Source organism: Oncorhynchus kisutch, linkage group LG17 (assembly GCF_002021735.2).
Source record: "Oncorhynchus kisutch isolate 150728-3 linkage group LG17, Okis_V2, whole genome shotgun sequence".
In the NCBI taxonomy this organism is placed as follows: Eukaryota; Metazoa; Chordata; class Actinopteri; order Salmoniformes; family Salmonidae; genus Oncorhynchus; species Oncorhynchus kisutch.
The window spans coordinates 75,517,178-75,540,205 of NC_034190.2; the positions used below are offsets into that span (position 1 = coordinate 75,517,178).

The following is a 23,028-nucleotide window of genomic DNA, read 5'->3' on the forward strand; positions in this document are numbered from 1 at the left end:
TAATTAATTGTATCACAACTCCAGTGGGTCAGAAGTTTACATACACTAAGTTGACTGTGCCTTTATGTTAAGGGATTTTTATGGATAATGACTAAATTATGTATACATTGAAATCAGAACTATAACTGAACAGAATACTACTATGTTACTGTATGGATGTATGAATCTTATTATAATCATAATACTGAATGTAATGTGTGTAGTTTTCGTCAAGAATTAGAAGGACTTTCTGTTCCTGGTTAGAAACTAATGGAGCTATTGTCAGACGGGCTGGAATGCTGTGTTCCTTACAGGACATCCTGTCTCTACCCAGAGAGGGGAGAGACTTTGGGCTTGTAGTAGATTGTTTAACAAGTGGCAGACAATGTGGGAAGGCTTGTGAACTATATTGCCATTGTATCGGAGAGAAGGAGGAGCAGCATTCAAAACGCTATGAGGAAATGTGATATAAACCAATGTACGTTGTATTATGATCAGTACTCTCGAGAATAAACGCTATTGATTGATTTGGAGACTGGTCTCTGTCCATTTTATGCAAATAAGTATCTTGCAAATTCTTAGAAATGGGCAGAGTGTTTTAATTTAATTGGTTGATGAACATATAGGAATAGAATTCCTGTAACACATTAAACAGCTTGGAAAATTCCAGAAAATTATGTCAAGGCTTTAGAAGCTTCTGATAGGCTATTTGACATAATTTGAGTCAATTGGAGGTGTACCTGTGGATGTATTTCAAGGCCTACCTTCAAACTTTGCTTGACATAATGGGAAAATAAAAGGAAATCAGCCAAGACCTCAGGAAAAAAATTGTAGACCCCCACAAGTATGGTTCATCCTTGGGTGCAATTTCCAAATGCCTGAAGGTACCACGATCATCTGTTCAAACAATAGCACACAAGTATAAACACCATGGGACCACACAGCCGTTATACCGCTCAGGAAGGAGACACGTTCTCTCTCCTAGACATGAATGTACTTTTGTGCAGAAATTGCAAATCAATCCCAAAACAACAGCAAAGGACCTTGTGAAGATGCTAGAGGAAACAGGTACAAAAGTATGTATATCCACAGTAAAACTGTCGCCCGCGTGCTAGCGTAGTGGCGGCTTCCCTGTTCCATCTACTGCTGCCCCCTGGACACTATGATCACTTGGCCACATAGCTGATGCCTGCTGGACTGTCCATTAATCACGGTACTCCATTCTGTTTATTTATGTTTTATCTGTTGGCCCCAGCCGCAAACTCAGGCTCTGTGTGTAGTTAATCCGACCCTCTCTGCCTGGTCATCGCCATTTTACCTGCTGTTGTTGTGTTAGCTGACTAGCTGTTGTTGTCTCACCTGTTGTTTTAGCAAGCTCTCCCAATCAAGACCTACGATTACTTTATGCCTTGCTGGTTGTCTCTCTCAAATATCAATATGCCTTGTATACTGTTGTTCAGGTTAGTTATCATTGTTTTAGTTTACAATGGAGCCCCTAGTTCCACTCCTCACACCTCTGATACCTCCTTTGTCCCACCTCCCACACATGCGGTGACCTCACCCATTATAACCAGTATGTCCCGAGATACAACCTCACTTATCATCACCCAGTGCCTGGGCTTACCTCCGCTGTACCCGCACCCCACCATACCCCTGTCTGCACATTATGCCCTGAATATATTCTACCACGCCCAGAAATCTGCTCCTTTTATTCCTTGTTCCCAACGCTCTAGGCAACCAGTTTTGATAGCCTTTAGCCGCACCCTCATCCTACTCCTCCTCTGTTCCTCGGGTGATGGGGAGGTAAACCCAGGCCCTGCATGTCCCCAGGCACCCTCATTTGTTGACTTCTCTGATCGAAAAAGCCTTGGTTTCATGCATGTCAACATCAGAAGCCTCCTCCCTAAGTTTGTTTTACTCACTGCTTTAGCACACTCTGCCAACCCTGATGTCCTTGCCGTGTCTGAATCCTGGCTTAGGAAGGCCACCAAAAATTCTGAGATTTCCATACCCAACTATAACACTTTTCGTCAAGATAGAACTGCCAAAGGGGGAGGAGTTGCAATCTACTGCAGAGATAGCCTGCAAAATTCTGTCATACTTTCCAGGTCTATGCCCAAACAGTTCGAACTTCTAATTTTAAAAATGAATCTCTCCAGAAGTAAGTCTCCCACTCTTGCCGCCTGCTACAGACCCCCCTCAGCTCCCAGCTGTGCCCTGGACACAATCTGTGAATTGATCTCCCCCATCTAGCTTCAGAGTTTGTTCTGTTAGGTGACCTTAACTGGGATATGCTTAACACGCCGACAGTCCTACAATCTAAACTAATGCCCTCAATCTCACACAAATCATCAAGGAACCCACCAGGTACAACCCTAAATCCGTAAACATGGGCACCCTAATTGACATTATCCTGACCAACTTGCCCTCCAAATACACCTCTGCTGTCTTCAATCAGGATCTCAGCGATCACTGCCTCATTGCCTGTATCTGCTACGTGTCCGCGGTCAAACGACCACCCCTCATCACTGTCAAACGCTCCCTAAAACACTTCTGCGAGCAGGCCTTTCTAATCGACCTGGCCCGGGTATCCTGGAAGGATATTGACCTCATTCCCTCAGTTGAGGATTCCTGGTCATTCTTTAAAAGTAACTTCCTCACCATCTTAGACAAGCATGCTCCGTTCAAAAAATGCAGAACTAAGAACAGATATAGCCCTTGGTTCACTCCAGACCTGACTGCCCTCGACCAGCACAAAAACATCCTGTGACAGACTGCAATAGCATCAAATAGTCCCCGCGATATGCAACTGTTCAGGGAAGTCAGGAACCAATACACGCAGTCAGTCAGGAAAGCAAAGGCCAGCTTTTTCAAGCAGAAATTTGCATCCTGTAGCTCTAACTCCAAAAAGTTCTGGGACACTGTAAAGTACATGGAGAACAAGAGCACCTCCTCCCAGCTGCCCACTGCACTGAGGCTAGGTAACACGGTCACCAACGATAAATCCGTGATAATCGAAAACTTCAACAAGCATTTCTCAACGGCTGGCAATGCCTTCCTCCTGGCTACGCCAACCTCGGCCAACAGCTCCGCCCCCACCCCCCCGCCCGCAGCTACTCGCCCACGCCTCCCCAGCTTCTCCTTTACCCAAATCCAGATAGCAGATGTTCTGAAAGAGCTGCAAAACCTGGACCATACAAATTAGCTGGGCTTGACAATCTGGACCCTCTATTTCTGAAACTGTCCGCCGCCATTGTCGCAACCCCTACTACCAGCCTGTTCAACCTCTCCTTCGTATCATCTGAGATCCCCAAGGATTGGAAAGCTGCCGTGGTCATCCCCCTCTTCAAAGGGGGAGACACCCTGGACCCAAACTGTTACAGACCTATATCCATCCTGTCCTGCCTATCTAAGGTCTTCGAAAGCCAAGTCAACAAACAGATCACTGACCATCTCGAATCCCACCGTACCTTCTCCGCTGTGCAATCCGGTTTCCTCAGCCACGCTCAAGGTACTAAACGATATCATAACCGCCATCGATAAAAGACAGTACTGTGCAGCCGTCTTCATCGACCTGGCCAAAGCTTTCGACTCTGCCAATCACCATATTCTTATTGGCAGACTCAGTTTGAGTTTCAGTCACTCGGTTTTTCTAATGACTGCCTTGCCTGGTTCACTAACTACTTTGCAGACAGAGTTCAGTGTGTCAAATCGGAGGGCATGTTGTCCGGTCCTCTGGCAGTCTCTATGGGGGTACCACAGGGTTCAATTCTCGGGGCGACTCTTTTCTCTGTATATATCAATGATGTTGCTCTTGCTGCGGGCGATTCCCTGATCCACCTCTACGCAGACGACACCATTCGGTATACTTCTGGCCCTTCCTTGGACACTGTGCTATCTAACCTCCAAACGAGTTTCAATGCAATACAACACTCCTTCCGTGGCCTCCAACTGCTCTTAAACGCTAGTAAAACCAAATGCATGCTTTTCAACCGTTCGCTGCCTGCACCCGCATGCCCGACTAGCATCACCACCCTGGATGGTTCCCGACCTAGAATATGTAGACATCTATAAGTACCTAGGTGTCTGGCTAGACTGCAAACTCTCCTTCCAGACTCATATCAAACATCTCCAATCCAAAATCAAATCTAGAGTCGGCTTTCTATTTCTCAACAAGGCCTCCTTCACTCACGCCGCAAAACTTACCCTAGTAAAACTGACTATCCTACCGATCCTCGACTTCGGAGATGTCATCTACAAAATAGCTTCCAATACTCTACTCAGCAAACTGGATGCAGTTTATCAGTGCCATCCGTTTTGTTACTAAAGCACCTTATACCACCCACCACTGCGACCTGTATGCTCTAGTCGGCTGGCCCTCGCTACATGTTCGTCGCCAGACCCACTGGCTCCAGGTCATCTACAAGTCTATGCTAGGTAAAGCTCCGCCTTATCTCAGTTCACTGGTCACAATGGCAACACCCACCCGTAGCACGCGCTCCAGCAGGTGTATCTCACTGATCATCCCTAAAGCCAAAACCTCACTTGGCCGCCTTTCCTTCCAGTTCTCTGCTGCCTGCGACTGGAACGAATTGCAAAAATCTCTGCATTTGGAGACTTTTATCTCCCTCACCAACTTCAAACATCTGCTGTCTGAGCAGCTAATTGATCGCTGCAGCTGTACATAGTCCATCGGTATATAGCCACCCAATTTACCTACCTCAGCCCCATACTGTTTTTATTTTATTTACTCTTCTGCTCTTTAGCACACCAGTATCTCTACCTGCACATGTTCATCTGATCATTTATCACTCCAGTGTTAATCTGCCAAATTGTAATTATTCACTCCTATGGCCTATTTATTGCCTACCTCCTCATGCCTTTTGCACACAATGTATATAGATGATTTTTTTCTACTATGTTATTGACTTGTTTATTGTTTACTCCATGTGTAACTCTGTGTTGTTGTCTGTTCACACGGCTATGCTTTATCCTGGCCAGGTCGCAGTTGCAAATGAGAACTTGTTCTCAACTAGCCTACCTGGTTAAATAAAGGTGAAATATATATATATATTTGAAATAAGTCCTATATCGACATAACATGGAAAGGCCGCTCAACAAGGAAGAACCCACTGCTCCAAAACCAAAATAAAAAGAGCCCCCTTTTTTTTTGAAAACTCGGACTGTTTGGCCATAATGACCATCGTTATGTTTGGAGGAAAAAGGGGGAGGCAAGCTGAAGAACACCATCCCAACCATGAAGCACGGGGTTGGCAGCATCATGCTGTGGGGGTGCTTTGCTGCAGGAGTGACTGCTGCACTTTCAAAATGGATAGCATCATGAAGAAGGGAAAATTATGTGGATATATTGAAGCCACATCTCAAGACATCAGTCAGGAAGTTAAATCTTGGTCGCAAATGGGTCTTCCAAATGGACAATGATCCCAAGCATACGTCCAAAGTTGTGGCAAAATGGCTTAAGGACAACAAAGTCAAGGTATTGGAGTGGCCATCACAATGCACTGGCCTCAAACCCATAGAACATTTGTGGGCAAATCTGAAAAAGCGTCTGCGAGCCTGACTCGGAAAGATATCAGTTTGTCTCTGTGGATGGTTTGTCCTCTGAAAAAACAACTGTAAATTTCGGTGATCGTCAAGGTTCCATTTTAGGACCACTATTGTTTTCCCTATATATTTTACCTCTTGGGGATGTCATTCGAAAACATAGTGTTAACTTTCACTGCTATGCAGATGACAAACAGCTGTACATTTAGATGAAACATGGTGAAGCCCCAAAATGGCCCTCGCTGGAAGCCTGTGTTCCAGACATAAGGAAGTGGATGGCTGCAAATGTTCTACTTTTAAACTCGGACAAAACAGAGATGCTTGTTCTAGGTCCCAAGAAACAAAGAGATCTTCTGTTAAATCTGACAATTAATATTGATGGTTGAAAAGTTGTCTCAAATAAAACTGTGAAGGACCTCTGCGTTACTCTGGACCCTGATCTCTCTTTTGATGAACAGATCAGGACTGTTTCAAGGACAGCTTTTTTCCATCTACGTAACATTGCAAAAATCAGAAACTTTCTGTCCAAAAATGTTGCAGAAAAACGTATCCATGCTTTTGTCACATCTAGGTTTGACTACTGCAATGCTCTACTTTCCGGCTACCCGGATAAGCACTAAATAAACTTCAGTTAGTGCTAAACACGGCTGCTAGAATCTTGACTAGAACCCAAAAAATGTATCATATTCCTCCAGTGCTAGACTCTCTACACTGGCTTCCTGTAACTTCTTATGGCTAGGGGCAGTATCGAGTTGCTTGGATGAATAAGGTGCCCAGAGTAAACTGCCTGCTACTCAGGCCCAGATGCTAATATATGCATCTTATTAGTAGATTTGGATAGAAAACACTCTGAAGTTTCTAAAACCGTTTGAATGATGTCTGTGTGTATAACAGAACTCATATGGCAGGCAAAAACCTGAGAAAAAAATCCAACCAGGAAGTGGGAAATCTGAGGTTTGTAGTTTTTCAACTCATTGCCTCATTGCCTAAAAAAGTATTTAGTCAGCCACCAATTGTGCAAGTTCTCCCACTTAATTAAAAAGATGAGAGAGGCCTGTAATTTTCATCATAGGTATACTTCAACTATGACAGACAAAATGAGAGAAAAAAATCCAGAAAATCACATTGTAGGATTTTAAATGAATTTATTTGCAAATTATGGTGGAAAATAAGTATATATAATTTTAGATCCACTTCTCCTTAATGCAACCGCTGTGTCAGATTTAAAAAAAACTTCACGGAAAAAGCACACCATGCAATAATTTGAGTACAGCGCTCAGACAACAAAACAAGCCATACAGATACCCGCCATGTTGTGGAGTCAACAGAAGTCAGAAATAGCATTATAAATATTCACTTACCGTTGATGATCTTCATCAGAATGCACTCCCAGGAATCTCAGTTCCACAATAAAAAAAAAAAAATATCCTAAAGATTTATTCTATACTTTGTTTGACATGTTTCCGCGAATTGTAATATAACTTTTTGTCTGAACTGTTCCCTGGACTTGCCCGCGCCGCGTGAGTTTGGATTTGTTTACTAATCGCGCTAAGAAAAGGAGGTATTTGGACATAAATGATGGACTTTATCGAAAACAAACATTTATTGTGGAACTGAGATTCCTGGGAGTGCATTCTGATGAAGATCATCAACGGTAAGTGAATATTTAAAATGCTATTTCTGACTTCTGTTGACTCCACAACATGGAGGGTATCTGTATGGCTTGTTTTGTTGTCTAAGCACTGTACTCAGATTATTATGTGGTGTCCTTTTCCGTAAAGTTTTTTTGAAATCTGACACAGCGGTTGCATTAAGGAAAAGTGGATCTGTTGTATCTTTTATCAATGTTTATTATGAGTATATGAGTACATCACCAGATGTTGTGGAACTACTGAACATAACGCGCCAATGTAAACTGAGATTTTTGGGAAGATCATCAAAGGTTAGTGATTCATTTTATCTATATTTCTGCTTTTTGTGACTACTCTTTTTGGCTGGAAAAATGGCTGTGTTTTTCTGTGACTAGGTACTGACCTAACATAATCGTTTCGTGTGCTTTCATCGTAAAGCCTTTTTGAAACCGGATACTGTGGTGGGATTAACAACAAGTTTATCTGTAAAATGGTGTAAAATACTTAAATGTTTGAGGAATTGTAATTATGAGATTTCTGTTGTTTGAATTTGGCGCCCTGCACTTTCACTGGCTGTTGTCATATCGATCCTGGTAGCGGAATCTAAGCCATAAGAAGCTGTTAAGGCAAGGGCTGATTTCAAGGTTTTTACTGCTAACCTACAAAGCATTACATAGGCTTGCTCCTACCTATCTTTCCGATTTGGTCCTGCCGTACATACCTACATGTACGCTACAGTCACAAGACACAGGCCTCCTAACTGTCCCTAGAATTTCTAAGCAAACAGCTGGAGACAGGGCTTTCAGAGCTCCATTTTTATGGAATGATCTGCCTACCCATGTGAGAGACACAGACTCGGTCTCAACCTTTAAGTCTTTATTGAAGACTCATCTCTTCAGTAGGTACTATAATTGAGTGTAGTCTGGCCCAGGAGTGTGAAGGTGAACGGAAAGGCACTGGAGCAACTAACCGCCTTTGCTGTCTCTGCCTGGCCGGTTCCCCTCTCTCCACTGGGATTCTCTGCCTCTAACCCTATTGCAGGGTCTGAGTCACTGGCTTACTGGTGCTCTTCCATGTCATCCCTCGGAGGGGTGCATCACTTGGGTGGGTTGAGTCACTGACGTGATCCTCCCGTCCGGGTTGGCGCCCCCCCTTGGGTTGTGCTGTGGCAGAGATCTTTGTGGGCTATACTCGACCTTGTCTCAGGATGGTAAGTTGGTGGTTAAACATATCCCTCTAGTGGTGTGGGGGCTGTGCTTTGGGTTATATCCTGCCTGTTTGACCCTGTCCGGGGGATTGTTGGATGGGGCCACAGTGTCTCCCAACCCCTCCTGTCTTAGCATCCAGTATTGATGCTGCAGTAGATTATATGTCGGGGGGCTAGGGTCAGTCTGTGATCTCTGGAGTATTTCTCCTGTCTTATCCTGTGTCCTGGGATAATTTAAGTATGCTCTCTCTAATTCTCTCTCTCTTTCTCTTTTTCTTTCATTCTTTCTCTCCCGGCTATGAAAAACCAACTGACATTTACTCCTGAGGGGCTGACCTGTTGCACCCTCTACAACCACTGTGATTATTATTATTTGAGCCTGCTAGTCATCTATGAACATTTGAACATCTTGGCCATGTTCTGTTATAATCTCCACCCGGCACAGCCAGACGAGAACTGGCCATCCCTCATTGCCTGGTTCCTCTCTAGGTTTCTTTCTAGGTTCTGGTTTTTCTAGGGAATTTTTCCTAGCCACGGTGCTTCTACACCTGCATTGCTTGCTGTTTGGGGTTTTCGGCTGGGTTTCTGTACAGCACTTTAAGATATCAGCTGATGTAAGAATGGCTTTATAAATAAATGTGATTTTGATTTGAGTTGACTCAGTTATGCCAGCTCTGTCAGGAGGAATGGGCCAAAATGCACCCAACTTATTGTGGGAAGCTTGTAGAAGGCTACCTGAAACATTTGACCCAAGTTAAACAATTTAATGGCAATGCTACCAAATACTAATTGAGTGTATACAAACTTCTGACCCACTGGGAATGTGATGAAAGAAACAAAAGCTGAAATAAATCATTCTCTACTATTATTCTGGCATTTCATATTCTTAAAATAAAGTGGTGATCCTAACTGACCTAAGATGGGGAATTTTTACTAGGATTAAATGTCAGGAATGGTGAAAAACTGAGTTTAAATGTATTTGGCTAAGGTGTATGTAAACTTCCCACTTCAACTGTACCTGGACTTCAGCGTCTGAGCAGACAGAGCACCATAGCACATATTGTTAATGATTTATTCAGTTGTGGTATTTGCACTCATATTACGCCTACTTTAACTGTATGATAGTGTATTATGTAGCATGGGCGTACAAGTATGTTTAACTAACATTTGCTCCGTGTACTCCATGCACCAAAGATGTTTAGCATGACAAGGAGTGGCAAGACACTGTAGCTGAACAGACTAGTACCCAGAATGCATTATTGTACATGACCTTTTGCAAGGATTTGCTAAACATGTTTATAATCTGAAAACTGGCAACTCAGAATGGCATGCTTTGAAATATTTAATTTGAGGGAGAGCATTTACCTCCATGATAATAATAATTGATTGAATACATGTTTTAAATTTTTTATCCGGTCTCGAATTCATTACCTGCTAATTCACATTTGTATAGTTCCTTTTACTCTTATCAGACAATACTTGACCTTCAATCAGTAAAAGATTTGAAACTTTATAGTTTTAATGTGGCCTTAACAAGACTCCAGAAAACAAGGATTTGGGGGCATTAAGGTTATCTACATAGACAATAAGAAACCTTACTTTGTTAGGGGGAAATGTAGTGGCCAAAATTGATATGGACTCAACAAGCATGTTCTGCATAAAAATAAACCACATACATACACCCACATTTACTGTAAAAGGTTTCAATAAATGTTATTAGCATATATGTAATTTATTTAGTCATATTTTAAAGGGTTTTGTACCTTGACCTCCTCACATGGCATGTATTGGTTAATATTTAACAGAGATTGTGCCTCAATTGTGTAAGTGCGTGCACACGTGCGCGAGTGTCTGATAGAACAAGATTTCCTAATCTCGTTCCACATCGGCTAGCCAGCCACGGCCTGTTTGCTGTCCCTTCAAACTAGTTTAGTCTAGAAGCCTATTATCTTAAAAACAACATCAGATATGCAAAGTAGAAGCTTTTGAACTGAGAGGGACATGCTGGGAAAAAACTATTGATAAAGGCATGCACAGTGAACAGGTTTTCCATTCATTTTAATCAATGAAATACCTACATTAATTCAGAAGAATATGAATTTTAATACTATCACGAACCTGCTCGAAGCCCGTAACAAAAAGGGAGACAACGTGGAGATAAGGAATAACCAAATATATTTATTAACTAAGGTAACCTAAATGCAATTAACAATAGTGTGTGTAATCACTAGTGTAAGTGAGTGAGTGAGTGAGTGAGTGAGTGAGTGAGTGAGTGAGTGAGTGAGTGAGTGAGTGAGTGAGTGTTTGGCATGCATACATGTGATAATGCGGGGTGTTGAAAGGTGCCAAAGCAAAAATACCACAACAAAATCTATGAAGGTGTCTGCATGGAGAGAGTCTCCCCAATGAATGTGGAAGAGGTCTATTTATCCTGGGACACACCCGGGCCCAGGTGTTTCCCATGTAGCTGACAACCCTCCTGGCTCCGCCCACCGGCATCCTAATAAGAAAACCAGAGCAAAGAGAGAGAACACGGCAGACAGAGTGGGAGGGTCATCACAATACTTTAACGAGATTAGTAGCCTAAATATCTTTATAGGCCTATGTGACTGCAGTTATAACTAGGCCTTTATAGCCTACTCAGAACGTCTGGGTAAATAACTGCCGCCTGGTCGTATTTGCACAATTCTAACTGACTTTGGTATAATTTACAGAACCAGTCAAAAGTTATAAAAAAACTACTAATTCAAGGGTTTCTCTTTATTTTTTGACTATTTTCTGCATTGTAGAATAATAGTGAAGACATCACAACTATGAAATAACACATATGGAATCATGTAGTAACCAAAAAAAGTGAATCTACGGGATCGGTATCCCTATACCGGGACAGTTGAACTAACGTGCCCTAATGTGATTAGAATTGTGCAAATACGACCAGGCTGCAGTTATTTACCCAGAAGTTCTGAGTAGGCTATAAAGGCCTAGTTATAACTGCAGTCACATAGGCCTATAAAGATACGTAGTGTAGGCTACTAATCTCGTTAAAGTATTTAAAAGTCATATTATTCTAAATAAATGTTGGTATTTCATTCATTCAAATGACTAGAAAACTTGTGTGAAGCGTTTTACTGTTTTGAATTGTTAGATACTACTGCACTGTTGGAGCTAGGAACACAAGCATTTTGCTACACCTGCAATAACATCTGCTAAATATGTGTATGTGACCAATAACATTTTATTGGATTTTATTTTCAGTTGCTTCCTGCATCCTGGATGCATCCTGCATCCTAGGCGTATCTTTGTATCTCTATTATTTTATCAGATCTGGAACGCACCCAATATACTCAAGAGTATTTGTTTTTGTACTGTTTTTGGTTTGAACAATGTGACGCGCAGATTCACTGACCTACAAATTATCATGCATTGCGAACAAGGTGATGCGCAGATTCACTGATCTGCAAATTATTGTCCACTGCGAAATAACTAACCTGTAAATAGTTTTTTTTACGTGATCTGTACCGAGGCTGCAAAAATCTGTAATTCTGCGCAGCGTCTCACACATTTTGATCCTCTCAATCTAGGAGCGTGGTTTCGGGAAGGAGGCGGGTTTTTATGTCAAACGCGATATTTCCATCGGTCAAATGCCGCGGTTTCGGAGATTACACTGTAATGCTTAAAAACGTGGATTTTTACAGTGACGTTATTCATGCTGTCGTTTATTTTCTGAGCGGTTGTGTACATAGAGAGCTTTACAAACTTCAATACTGGACTGACCCACTGTGTGATGGTGTAATGTTATATGTCGTCCTTTAGTCTCGAAATTCAGCAATTCATTGTAGGCTAGGTTGCACTCTCAATGTGGAGGTTGCTTTCCATATTATCGTCAACAAACTCTGGTCAACAAACACAGGTAATTATTATATTTTGGGACACAATAACTGATGATAAAATGTATTGACGGGGAAAGATGATCGCGTTAACACGCGTGCGTCACTGTTATGTTGTCGTGGTGGTCTCTGTAACATTGTATAAATTTATCTTCTCCAGTTATTAGGACTAGTCCAGATTCTCACCCACCAGGAGATTAAGGCTAGGGAAGATACGGGGTAGCTTGCAAACTGTACTATACAATGTTACCATTGTGTTTAGACATGTTTTTCAGTGCAGTACAGCAGGCAGCAGAGGGGATACAGACAGTGTAACCTAGTCTGTCTGTTAAAGGGTTATATAAGCTTGGCCTATTTAGTGTAAATAATTAACTTCCTGGTCCATGATTAGAGGTCTCTAACCTCCACATGTGTTAAAGTGAGTTTGTTTATCTGAAAACTATGGTGGCAAGGGTCTCTGTAGTTCCATTGCACGTCTGAAATGTCTTTTGAAATTTAACTTCTAGTCAATGGACCGGATTCTAGTAAACTGGCCACTCCTGTTTGCGCTTTCACTCTTGTAGTTTCGCTCTCATCTAAAATAAATGAATCCAACAAGAACATATACCTGGGTGATAAGATTGCATTGCTATCGGCCAATTGGTTTCTCTAGACAAAGTCTACAGAAGAGCAAGGTTCCTGACACACCTCCAGTGTGTACTTTCACAGGTAGTTGGGCTGAGCTGTCATGGTTCATGCAAAACAAGCAATTTACTACTTAAAGGGCAGTTCCGCCACTTTTCAACAATTCATTATCTTCAGTACAATACCAGTTTATACATATGTGAAAATGTTGCATTTCTATGATCTGTGTTTAAAAAGATGAGAAGAAAGTTCCTAAAATAATTATTCCCTGAGACATCACAGGGCAGGGTTAAAAGTAAGAAAATCACTGAAAATCACACAGAGGTTTTTGGATATAAAGAGGGACTTTATCGAACAAAACAAACATTTATTGAGTAAATGGGAGTCTTGTGAGTGCAACCATATGAAGATCATCAAAGGTAAGTTATTCATTTTATCACTATTTCTGACTTGTGTAACTCCTCTACTTGGCTGGTAACAGTTTGTAATGATTTGTCTGCTGGGCGGCGTTCTCAGATAATCGCATGGTATGCTTTCGCCGTGAAGCCTTTTTGAAATCTGACACCGTAGTTGGATTAACAAGAAGTTAATCTTTAAACCGATGTAACACTTGTATGTTTTATGAATGTTTATAATGAGTATTTCTGTTTTTGAATTTGGTGCTCTGCAATATCACTGGATGTTGGCCAGATGGGACTGTCCCACAGACCCTAGTGAGGTTAAACTTTTGATGATGTCATCGGGTAAAACTTTTTAATTATAATTTTTTTCTACAAAATGTAGAAATGTACCATTTTCACATACTTTATGTGCATACTGGCATTGTGCTGGAGAGTTTATTTTTGAAATTATTGTTGCTTCTAGGTGGCTATCTTGTCTGCCTATTCATCCCTACTGTTCTCTTTCAATCTCAGACAGAGATGCTGTGATCATAGTGACAAGGAGGAACTACTAGAGACGAGGAGAGGGAGGAGGTCACCATGAAAGGCTTGAGTGGCTCCAGATGCTGCTTCTACATGGGTTTCTTAGTGGGAACCCTGAGCCTGTACTTCCTGCGCCAGGTGGGTTAAAGTGAAATGGAAACACTAGGCTTCAGAACACCAGCTAACTGTAACTGTAAATCGCCATATTGGCATTGTTGCATCATCTGTAGGAGAGTTTTGGAATTCCTGAATTTATTGAGACCATGACCTCTGCGTACATTAATGAGCATTATTTTCTGATGTCAAACCATAAATGAAGACATAATACATATTTTGAAAGCTGAGAAACAGCCCTTTCAAACGATATAACATGCAATACAGATGTAGGATCTTAATTTGAGCTAGTTTGCTACAGCAGGAAATTTGAATTATGTGGATTATAATTAATTAAACATTTTTGTAGGGGTTGACACATTTTACATTAGGGCAAATCAAGTCTGAACGTTTTAAGTGGAAATTACACACGTTAGAAGCCCTTTTAAACGTTGAACGTTGAATCAAACAAGTTTGCAGGAAAATTCTCATCAACAAAAGTGATCAAACTAAGATCCTACATATGTAGCACCACATCAATCAAAGGGTAATCAGTCAAGAAAAAACACCTGTGAAAATGCGTAACTTATATGCTTTTCCCCCAAACAACTGCTATTTACGCAACTTCCTAATGAATATAAAGAAAAAAGCATATTGATAATTTGAAATCATGATAGTGATAGCTTTTTACTGTGAATGAGTTAGTCGTTTCACTGACTTATTACACTAGTATTGCACTGTTCATGCATCTTATTATGGGACATGTTAAGCTCATTTTAACTCCTGAATATATTTAGGCTTGCCATACAAAAAGGGGTTGAATAAATAATTGACTCAAGTCATTTCAGGTGTTAATTTTTAATTAGTAAAACATTCTAAAAACATAATTCCGCTATATCGAGATATGTAGCTATGTAGTTAGCTAGCTAGCTATATAGGGATGATACATTTTACAGGTAAAATAGCAATCCTACAGCAGCCCTCTCTTCTGTATGACTGGCTAGCTAGCAAGCTAGCTCCATATCTTACCTGAATTACTAGCCAGTTCATTTTATCTAGGTCTAGCTAATGAAAAATGCTCTTCAAAATGTCAAGTATGAGTATTTTGTACAGTTATCAATGAAAACATTTACATCAAGAAGACAAGACAAGAGAAAAGCTAAATCAATTAGGCTAGCTAGCTACCTTGCCTGGTTTTATCTGATTGTCTACTCGGCTTGTTATCAACATTTCATTTCACACTTAAATTGGAAATGTAACTATTATAATTACCAACATAAAAACAAATTGTTTACAGTTTCTTAAATTTAATTGTCTTGATCTAAATGACAGAGCATTCGAAGTTGAGAAACCTTTCAGGTCCACTAGAAGCAAGGCGCCTCCTGGTGGCACTTCAACATAGCACTACCCATACCTCTAAGAAACATTGTCCAAGATCAGAAGACAAAAAATAAAGATGTTTATGTGTTACAAGCCCATATTTAGTATTAGTGGATTGAATACATCTCTTTGTTTAGCTTTACTTCCAGAAGTGTTTCCAATATCTAGTGGCCCTATAGCCCTGTAATTAGTATTCATGTAGCCCTATACAGCTGTAATTACTATTCAAGTAGCCCTACCTACAGTTGAAGTCGGAGGTTTACATACACCTTAGCCAAATATATTTAAACTCAGTTTTTCACAATTCCTGACATTTAATCCTAGTAAAAATGACCTGTCTTAGGTCAGTTAGGATCACCACTTTATTTTAAGAATGTGAAACATCAGAATAATAGCAGAGAGAATGATTTATTTCAGCTTTTATTTCTTTCATCACATTTTCAGTGGGTCAGAAGTTCACATACACTCAATTAGTATTTGGTAGCATTGCCTTTAAATTGTTTAACTTGGGTCAAATGATTCAGGTAGCCTTCCACAAGCTTCCCACAATAAGTTGTGTGAATTTCGGCCCATTCCTCCTGACAGAGCTGGTGTAACTGAGTCAGGTTTGTAGGCCTCCTTGCTCGCACACGCTTTTTCAGTTTTGCCCACAAATTTCCTATCGGTTTGAGGTCAGGGGATTGTGATGGCCACTCCAATACCTTGACTTACTTGTCCTTAAGCCATTTTGCCACAACCTTGGACTTATGCTTGGGGTCATTGTCCATTTGGAAGACCCATTTGCGACCAAGCTTTAACTTCCTAACTGATGTCTTGAGGTGTTGCTTCAATATAGCCATATAATTTTCCCTTCCTTATGAAGCCATCTATTTTGTGAAAGTGCACCAGTCCCTCCTGCAGCAAAGCACCCCCACAACATGATGCTGCCACCCCCGTGCTTCACGGTTGGGATGGCGTTCTTAGGCTTACAAGCCTCCCCCTTTTTACTCCAAAAATAGCGATGGTCATTACGGCCAAACAGTTCTATTTTTGTTTCATCAGACCAGAGGACATTTCTCCAAAAAGTACGATCTTTGTCCCCATGTGCAGTTGCAAACTATAGTCTGGCTTTTTTTATGGCGGTTTTGGAGCAGTGGCTACTTCCTTGCTGAGTGGCCTTTCAGATTATGTCGATATAGGTCTTGTTTTATTGTGGATATACAGTGGGGCAAAAAACTATTTAGTCAGCCACCAATTGTGCAAGTTCTCCCACTTAAAAAGATGAGAGAGGTCTGTAATTTTCATCATAGGTACACTTCAACTATGACAGACAAAATCAGAAAAAAAATCCAGAAAATCACATTGTAGGATTTTTAATGAATTTATTTGCAAATTATGGTGGAAAATAAGTATTTGGTCAATAACAAAAGTTTATCTCAATACTTTGTTATATAACCTTTGTTGGCAATGACAGAGGTCAAACGTTTTCTGTAAGTCTTCACAAGGTTTTCACACACTGTTGCTGGTATTTTGGCCCATTCCTCCATGCAGATCTCCTCTAGAGCAGTGATGTTTTGGGGCAGTTGCTGGGCAACACAGACCTTCAACTCCCTCTTAAGATTTTCTATGGGGTTGAGATCTGGAGACTGGCTAGGCCACTCCAGGGCTTTGAAATGCTTCTTACGAAGCCACTCCTTCATTGCCCAGGCGGTGTGTTTGGGATCATTGTTATGCTGAATGACCCAGCCACGTTTCATCTTCAATGCCCTTGCTGATGGAAGGAGGTTTTCACTCAAAATCTCACGATACATGGCCCCATTCATTCTTTCCTTCCTTTACTTTCCTTCCTTCCTTTAGAAACACAGCCCCAAAGCATGATGTTTCCACCCCCATGCTTCACAGTATGTATGGTGTTTATTGGATGCAACTCAGCATTCTTTGTCCTCCAAACACAACAAGTTGAGTTTTTACCAAAACGTTCTATTTTGGTTTCATCTGACCATATGACATTCTCTCAATCTTCTTCTGGATCATCCAAATGCTCTCTAGCAAACTTCAGACGGGCCTGGACATGTACTGGCTTAAGCAGGGGGACACGTCTGGCACTGCAGGATTTGAGTCCCTGGCGGCGTAGTGTGTTACTGATGGTAGGCTTTGTTACTTTGGTCCCGGCTCTCTGCAGGTCATTCACTAGGCCCCCCCGTGTGGTTCTGGGATTTTTGCTCACCGTTCTTGTGATCATTTTGACCCCACGGGGTGAGATCTTGCGTGGTGCCCCAGATCAAGGGAGATTATCAGTGGTCTTGTATGTCTTCCATTTCCTAATAATTGCTCCCACAGTTGATTTCTTCAAACCAAGTTGCTTACCTATTGCAGATTCAGTCTTCCCAGCCTGGTGCAGGTCTACAATTTTGTTTCTGGTGTCCTTTGACAGCTCTTTGGTCTTGGCCATAGTGGAGTTTAGAGTGTGACTGTTTGAGGTTGTGGACAGGTGTCTTTTATACTGATAACAAGTTCAAACAGGTGCCATTAATACAGGTAACGAGTGGAGGACAGAGGAGCCTCTTAAAGAAGATGTTACAGGTCTGTGAGAGCCAGAAATCTTGCTTGATTACTTATTTTCCACCATAATTTGCAAATAAATTCATTAAAAATCCTACAATGTGATTTTCTGGATATTTTTTTCTCATTTTGTCTGTCATAGTTGAAGTGTACCTATGATGAAAATTACAAGCGTCTCTCATCTTTTTAAGTGGGAGAATTTGCACAATTGGTGGCTGACTAAATACTTTTTTGCCCCACTGTAGATACTTTTGGACCTGTTTCCTCCAGCATCTTCACAAGGTTGTTTGCTGTTGTTTTGGGATTGCTTTGAATTTTTGCACCAAAGTACGTTCATCTCTAGGAGACAGAACGTGTCTCCTTCCTGAGCGGTATGACGGCTGCGTGGTCCCATGGTGTTTATAGTTGCGTACTATTGTTTGTACAGCTGAACGTGGTACCTTCAGGCCTTTTGGAAATTGCTCCCAAGGATGAACCAGACTTGTGGAGGTCTACAATTATTTTTCTGAGCTCTTGGCTGATTTCTTTTGATTTTCTCATGATGTCAAGCAAAGAGGCACTGAGATTGAAGGTAGGCCTTGAAATACCTCCACAGGTACACCTCCAATTGACTGAAATTATGTAAATTAGCAGAAGCTTCTAAAGCCATGACACCATTTTCTGGAATTTTTCAAACTATTTAAAGGCACAGTCAACTTAGTGTATGTAAACTTCTGACCCACTGGAATTGTGATACAGTGAATTATAAGTGAAATCATCTGTCTGTAAGCAATTGTTGGAAAAGTATATGTCCTAACCGACTTGCCAAAACTATAGTTTGCTAACAAGAAATTGTAAAACTGGTTGAAAAACGAGTTTTAAAAACTCCAACCATATGGAGACCACACTTTCGACTTCAACTGTATACACTTGTAATTACTCTTCAGGTAACTATAAAGACCTGTAATTACTCTTAAGGTAGCCCAATACACCTGTAATTCATATTCAGGGAGCCATACCTATACACCTGTAATTAATATTAAGGGAGCCATACCTATACACCTGTAATTACTAGTCAGGTAATCTTACCTATACACCTGTAATTACTAGTCTGGTAGCCCTACCTATACACCTGTAACTACTAGTCTGGTAGCCCTACCTATACACCTGTAATTACTAGTCTGGTAGCCCTACCTATACACCTGTAATTACTAGTCTGGTAGCCCTACCTATACACCTGTAATTACTAGTCTGGTAGCCCTACCTATACACCTGTAATTAATATTAAGGGAGCCATACCTATACACCTGTAATTACTAGTCTGGTAGCCCTACCTATACACCTGTAATTACTAGTCTGGTAGCCCTACCTATACACCTGTAATTACTAGTCTGGTAGCCCTACCTATACACCTGTAATTACTAGTCTGGTAGCCCTACCTATACACCTGTAATTACGGTACTCTCTCCTTGCATTGTTGTTACTGTTGACTGTACCTACTGTATTTTGTATACCTGCTATGGTATTATGATGTTATCAGTCAGTAAACTTTGTTGAATTTGAATCATGTCATCTTTATTTGTAAAAACAGGTGTGGTTCGAGATGAGCATGAAGCCCGATGTGCTGGGAGAGGGCCAGGACAGCTCAGTAGCAGCGTTGTCGAAGAAGAGACAGGCTAGTGACAGTAATAACTGGAGGATGGAAGGAGCAACCCTCATCAACCTCAACCATCCACACCACATAGGTACACAGGCCCAATAAGACACAGGACCTCTTCAGGTTAGAGGAAATTAATTTCCTCTGAAGTTTCTCATAAATCTGTGTGGAAGTATGAAAGGTGTGTGTTGTGTATTTTAATATAGAACATGGATCTCTTTGCTGCCACAAAGACACTTCATTATTGAAATATGCTCTTTCCAAAACATCTATACATCTCCCCATAGAAATATGAATACTATACAGTGTCTCTCTTCCATCAATTAAAGTTGTTTCTAATTTGGCTATGGTTTTCAGGTGAGGACAGTAGCGTGGCAGATGAGCTGTACCGGAAGGTGCGCATCCTGTGCTGGGTGATGACTGGTCCCAGTAACCTGCAGACCAAGGCCCGCCACGTAAAGGCCACCTGGAGCCGCCACTGCAACGTCGTGGTCTTCATGAGCTCTATCGACGACCCAGGTAGGTACCCAGCCAGGTAGCCTAGAGGGCAGAGAGGCGGGCTGGTTCGAGGGTGGCCGGTTCGAATCTCATTAACAACGGTAAAAATCTGGATGCTGTCTCCTGCTGTTGTGCCCTTGAGCAAGGCACTTAACCCTAACTGCTCTCGATCCAGTGTTGGTGAAATGTAGGAAATTGGGCAATAAAGCATTCTTCTTCTCCAGACTTCCCCACAGTGGGGCTCGGCACGGGGGAGGGCCGCGACCAGCTTTACTGGAAGACCATCCGGGCCTTCCACTACGCCCTGGAGCATCATGGGAATGATGCCGACTGGTTCCTCAAGGCGGACGACGACACCTTCGTTGTGGTGGACAACCTCCGCTGGGTCCTGTCCAATCACACGCCCGAGGAGCCCCTCTACTTTGGCAAGCGCTTCAAGCCCTACGCAAAGCAGGGGTACATGAGTGGCGGAGCAGGATATGTGTTGAGTAAAGAAGCTCTCAGGAGGTTTGTGGAGGGGTTCAAGACCAAGGTGTGTACCCATACCACCTCTGTGGAGGACTTGGCTTTGGGACAGTGTCTGGAGAAGATGGGTGTTCTGGCTATGGACTCGAGGGATACCCTTCAACGGGAGACGTTTCATCCGTTTGTTCCCGAGCATCATCTGACAGGGAAGTTCTCCAAGAGCTTCTGGTACTGGAGCTACTGCTACTACCCCATCGTAGAGGTCTGTCTTGTTGTTGTTACTTGTTGGCTTACAGTTTCACAGATTATTCAAGTGAAACGGACAGTGTTTTAACTACTTTGCAGATATGAAACAAATAGACAATCATAATATCAGTCAAAAATATCAAATTCCCAGTTCATGCTACAAAACCAACTTTAGAAGAGGTTTTAAGAATAGGGTCTATTTGACTCAACATTCCTAGCTAAAAACACAGAGCCTAACATTAGTTAGCTAGCTGTTAGGAGGATGTCATGTCATTGGAGGAGTGGGTGAGTGACTGGTTTATTCCCCACATATACTTTTTCGGTTGCTATACACAGCTAGTGATGCAGGTGTCATTTGGTTATCTAGCAAGAACTCTAACGACTGTTATCCAGTTAGCATATCTCTTGCTTTCGCAAATTCACTCTGGCTATTTACCCCAATTTCAGAGCACTCTCATCTGAGTGCGCCAGGGCGCAGAATAACTGATACATTTAGCAACGCCCGCTGAATATGACCGTTGTCAGTAAACAGGCACAATAATAGTCACGAACGCTCTAGATAACATTTAAACAAGGTGCAGAAGGACGAGTAGGCTACAATTCCCTATTGTTTATCAGTGAAATTTTGATGAGGGTTTACCAAATGTTCCTTTGTAAAATTTTAGCCCAACTTGACCTAGCTAGCATTAGTTGTTGAGCTTGTTGGTGTGCATAACTGAGAGTGCCTACCTTTTCATGGTTGTTTGATCAATAGGACTGAAAAGTTCCCAGATGTTAAGAGGACTCCCATGTGATATTGACATATTTGCAGAAATCCATTCAGGTGAATTTTGTGGCTTTTGGCAAATGTGTTCTAATGATCTAAAGTTGCACAGTTGCAATGATGAGTGTGAATGATGACAGGCCTGTGTGGCAATGGCTTGTTTTCATAAAGGCCTATTGTGCTCTGATTGGCTATGGTGCACTGGTCTGCATAGACTGGTTGAGACAGATGTTTTATTTACTGCAGTGTTTATTAATTGTCCAATTACACTGACGCTTTCCCACTCTATATTGCTATAGAATTTTCACAAATGCCTGAATATAACGTAACTCCCAAACATTCCAAAAATGTATGAAAACCTGAAAATGATCACTTGTTCGATACATGTTTTTTTTTCTTTTTAGGATTTCAAACTATGTTTGATGTATTTCAAATCAAATTAAATTTGTCACATACACATGGTTAGCAGATGTTAATGTAAGTGTAGCGAAATGCATGTGCTTCTAGTTCCGACAATGCAGTAATAACCAGCGAGTAATCTAACCTAACAATTCCACAACTACTACCTTATACACACAAGTGTAAAGGGATAAAGAATATGTACATAAAGATATATGAATGAGTGATGGTACAAAACGGCTTAGGCAAGATGCAGTAGATGGTATTGAGTACAGTATATATCGAGATGAGTAATGTAGGGTATGTAAACATTATATTAAGTGGCATTGTTTAAAGTGGCTAGTGATAAAAAAAAATTTACATAAATTTCCATTATTAAAGTGGCTGGAGTTGAGTCGGTATATTGGCAGCATACTATTCCCCCTATTCCGCCCCAGCCATTACCATGAGCCCGGCCTCCCTAATTAAGGTGCCACCAACCTCCTGTGACACCAAGTGTTTTTGGTCTATTAAAGGGTATGGCATCTTTTGACCAGGTTATCAGTCTTACACAAACCCTCTTGGTGTAATATATATGGTATATTTACACTTATTTTCAATGAACAAACGGCCTGAATATAAACAACATATTATGTAAAGGATATCTTCCAGTGAATGACAACATTAATGAATGTTGGTTCTACTTCATACCTTTCAGATCGTCAGTATAATTGGAAGTATGGATTATATCCCTCGTGCTCCGTGCAGGTCCAGTAATAATAACAACAAGTCACGCCGGTGACGTGACGGCGTGGGAGGACGTGCCCCCACGCTTCATTAAAAAAACGGACGTCAGACCACATCTCTTATTTCTTCTTCCAAAGTTAGCTGAGCCATATCACCCAAGGTGACTGCTCCACTGCTCCCGTTGTTTGGGGGATTGCATCTTCTCAGGTAGCGGTACGATAAGCTAAACTCTATGAGTTGTGTGTACTGTCGGTCTGTCACCAACAGCCTGTGACCTATGGGTCAGAGCGCGAAATTCGCCCGCCAAGGCTGTGTGACAGGTCTCCCCTACCTATCCCTTTTATCTGAGGATATCGGGCTTCCTTGTCTTGTGTGGATTTAGCCCACTTGCTAGGGTGTGTCTGTGTTGGCCACCGCACTCCGATGCTAACCATGTCAAGATATCCTCCACTGCTGTGCTCATTA

At 41.6% G+C, this 23,028-nt stretch overlaps 1 protein-coding gene across 3 annotated transcripts in view; it reads left to right on the top strand.

The window, feature by feature from the left end:
* Positions 1–23,028, top strand: part of LOC109908310 (glycoprotein-N-acetylgalactosamine 3-beta-galactosyltransferase 1-B) — a 34,227-nt gene that overhangs the window by 1,231 nt on the left and 9,968 nt on the right. The window contains exons 1-5 of one of the 3 annotated variants that reach the window (XM_020506930.2): positions 11,784–12,292; positions 13,808–13,954; positions 19,401–19,554; positions 19,824–19,985; positions 20,189–20,691. In XM_020506930.2, the coding sequence (XP_020362519.1) occupies positions 13,874–13,954; positions 19,401–19,554; positions 19,824–19,985; positions 20,189–20,691 (900 nt within the window). In that variant the 5' untranslated portion in view covers positions 11,784–12,292; positions 13,808–13,873. Of the gene's footprint in view, positions 1–11,783; positions 12,293–12,357; positions 12,978–13,807; positions 13,955–19,400; positions 19,555–19,823; positions 19,986–20,188; positions 20,692–23,028 lie in introns of those variants that run through there. The other 2 variants (XM_020506932.2, XM_031794620.1) reach the window with 2 other exon arrangements.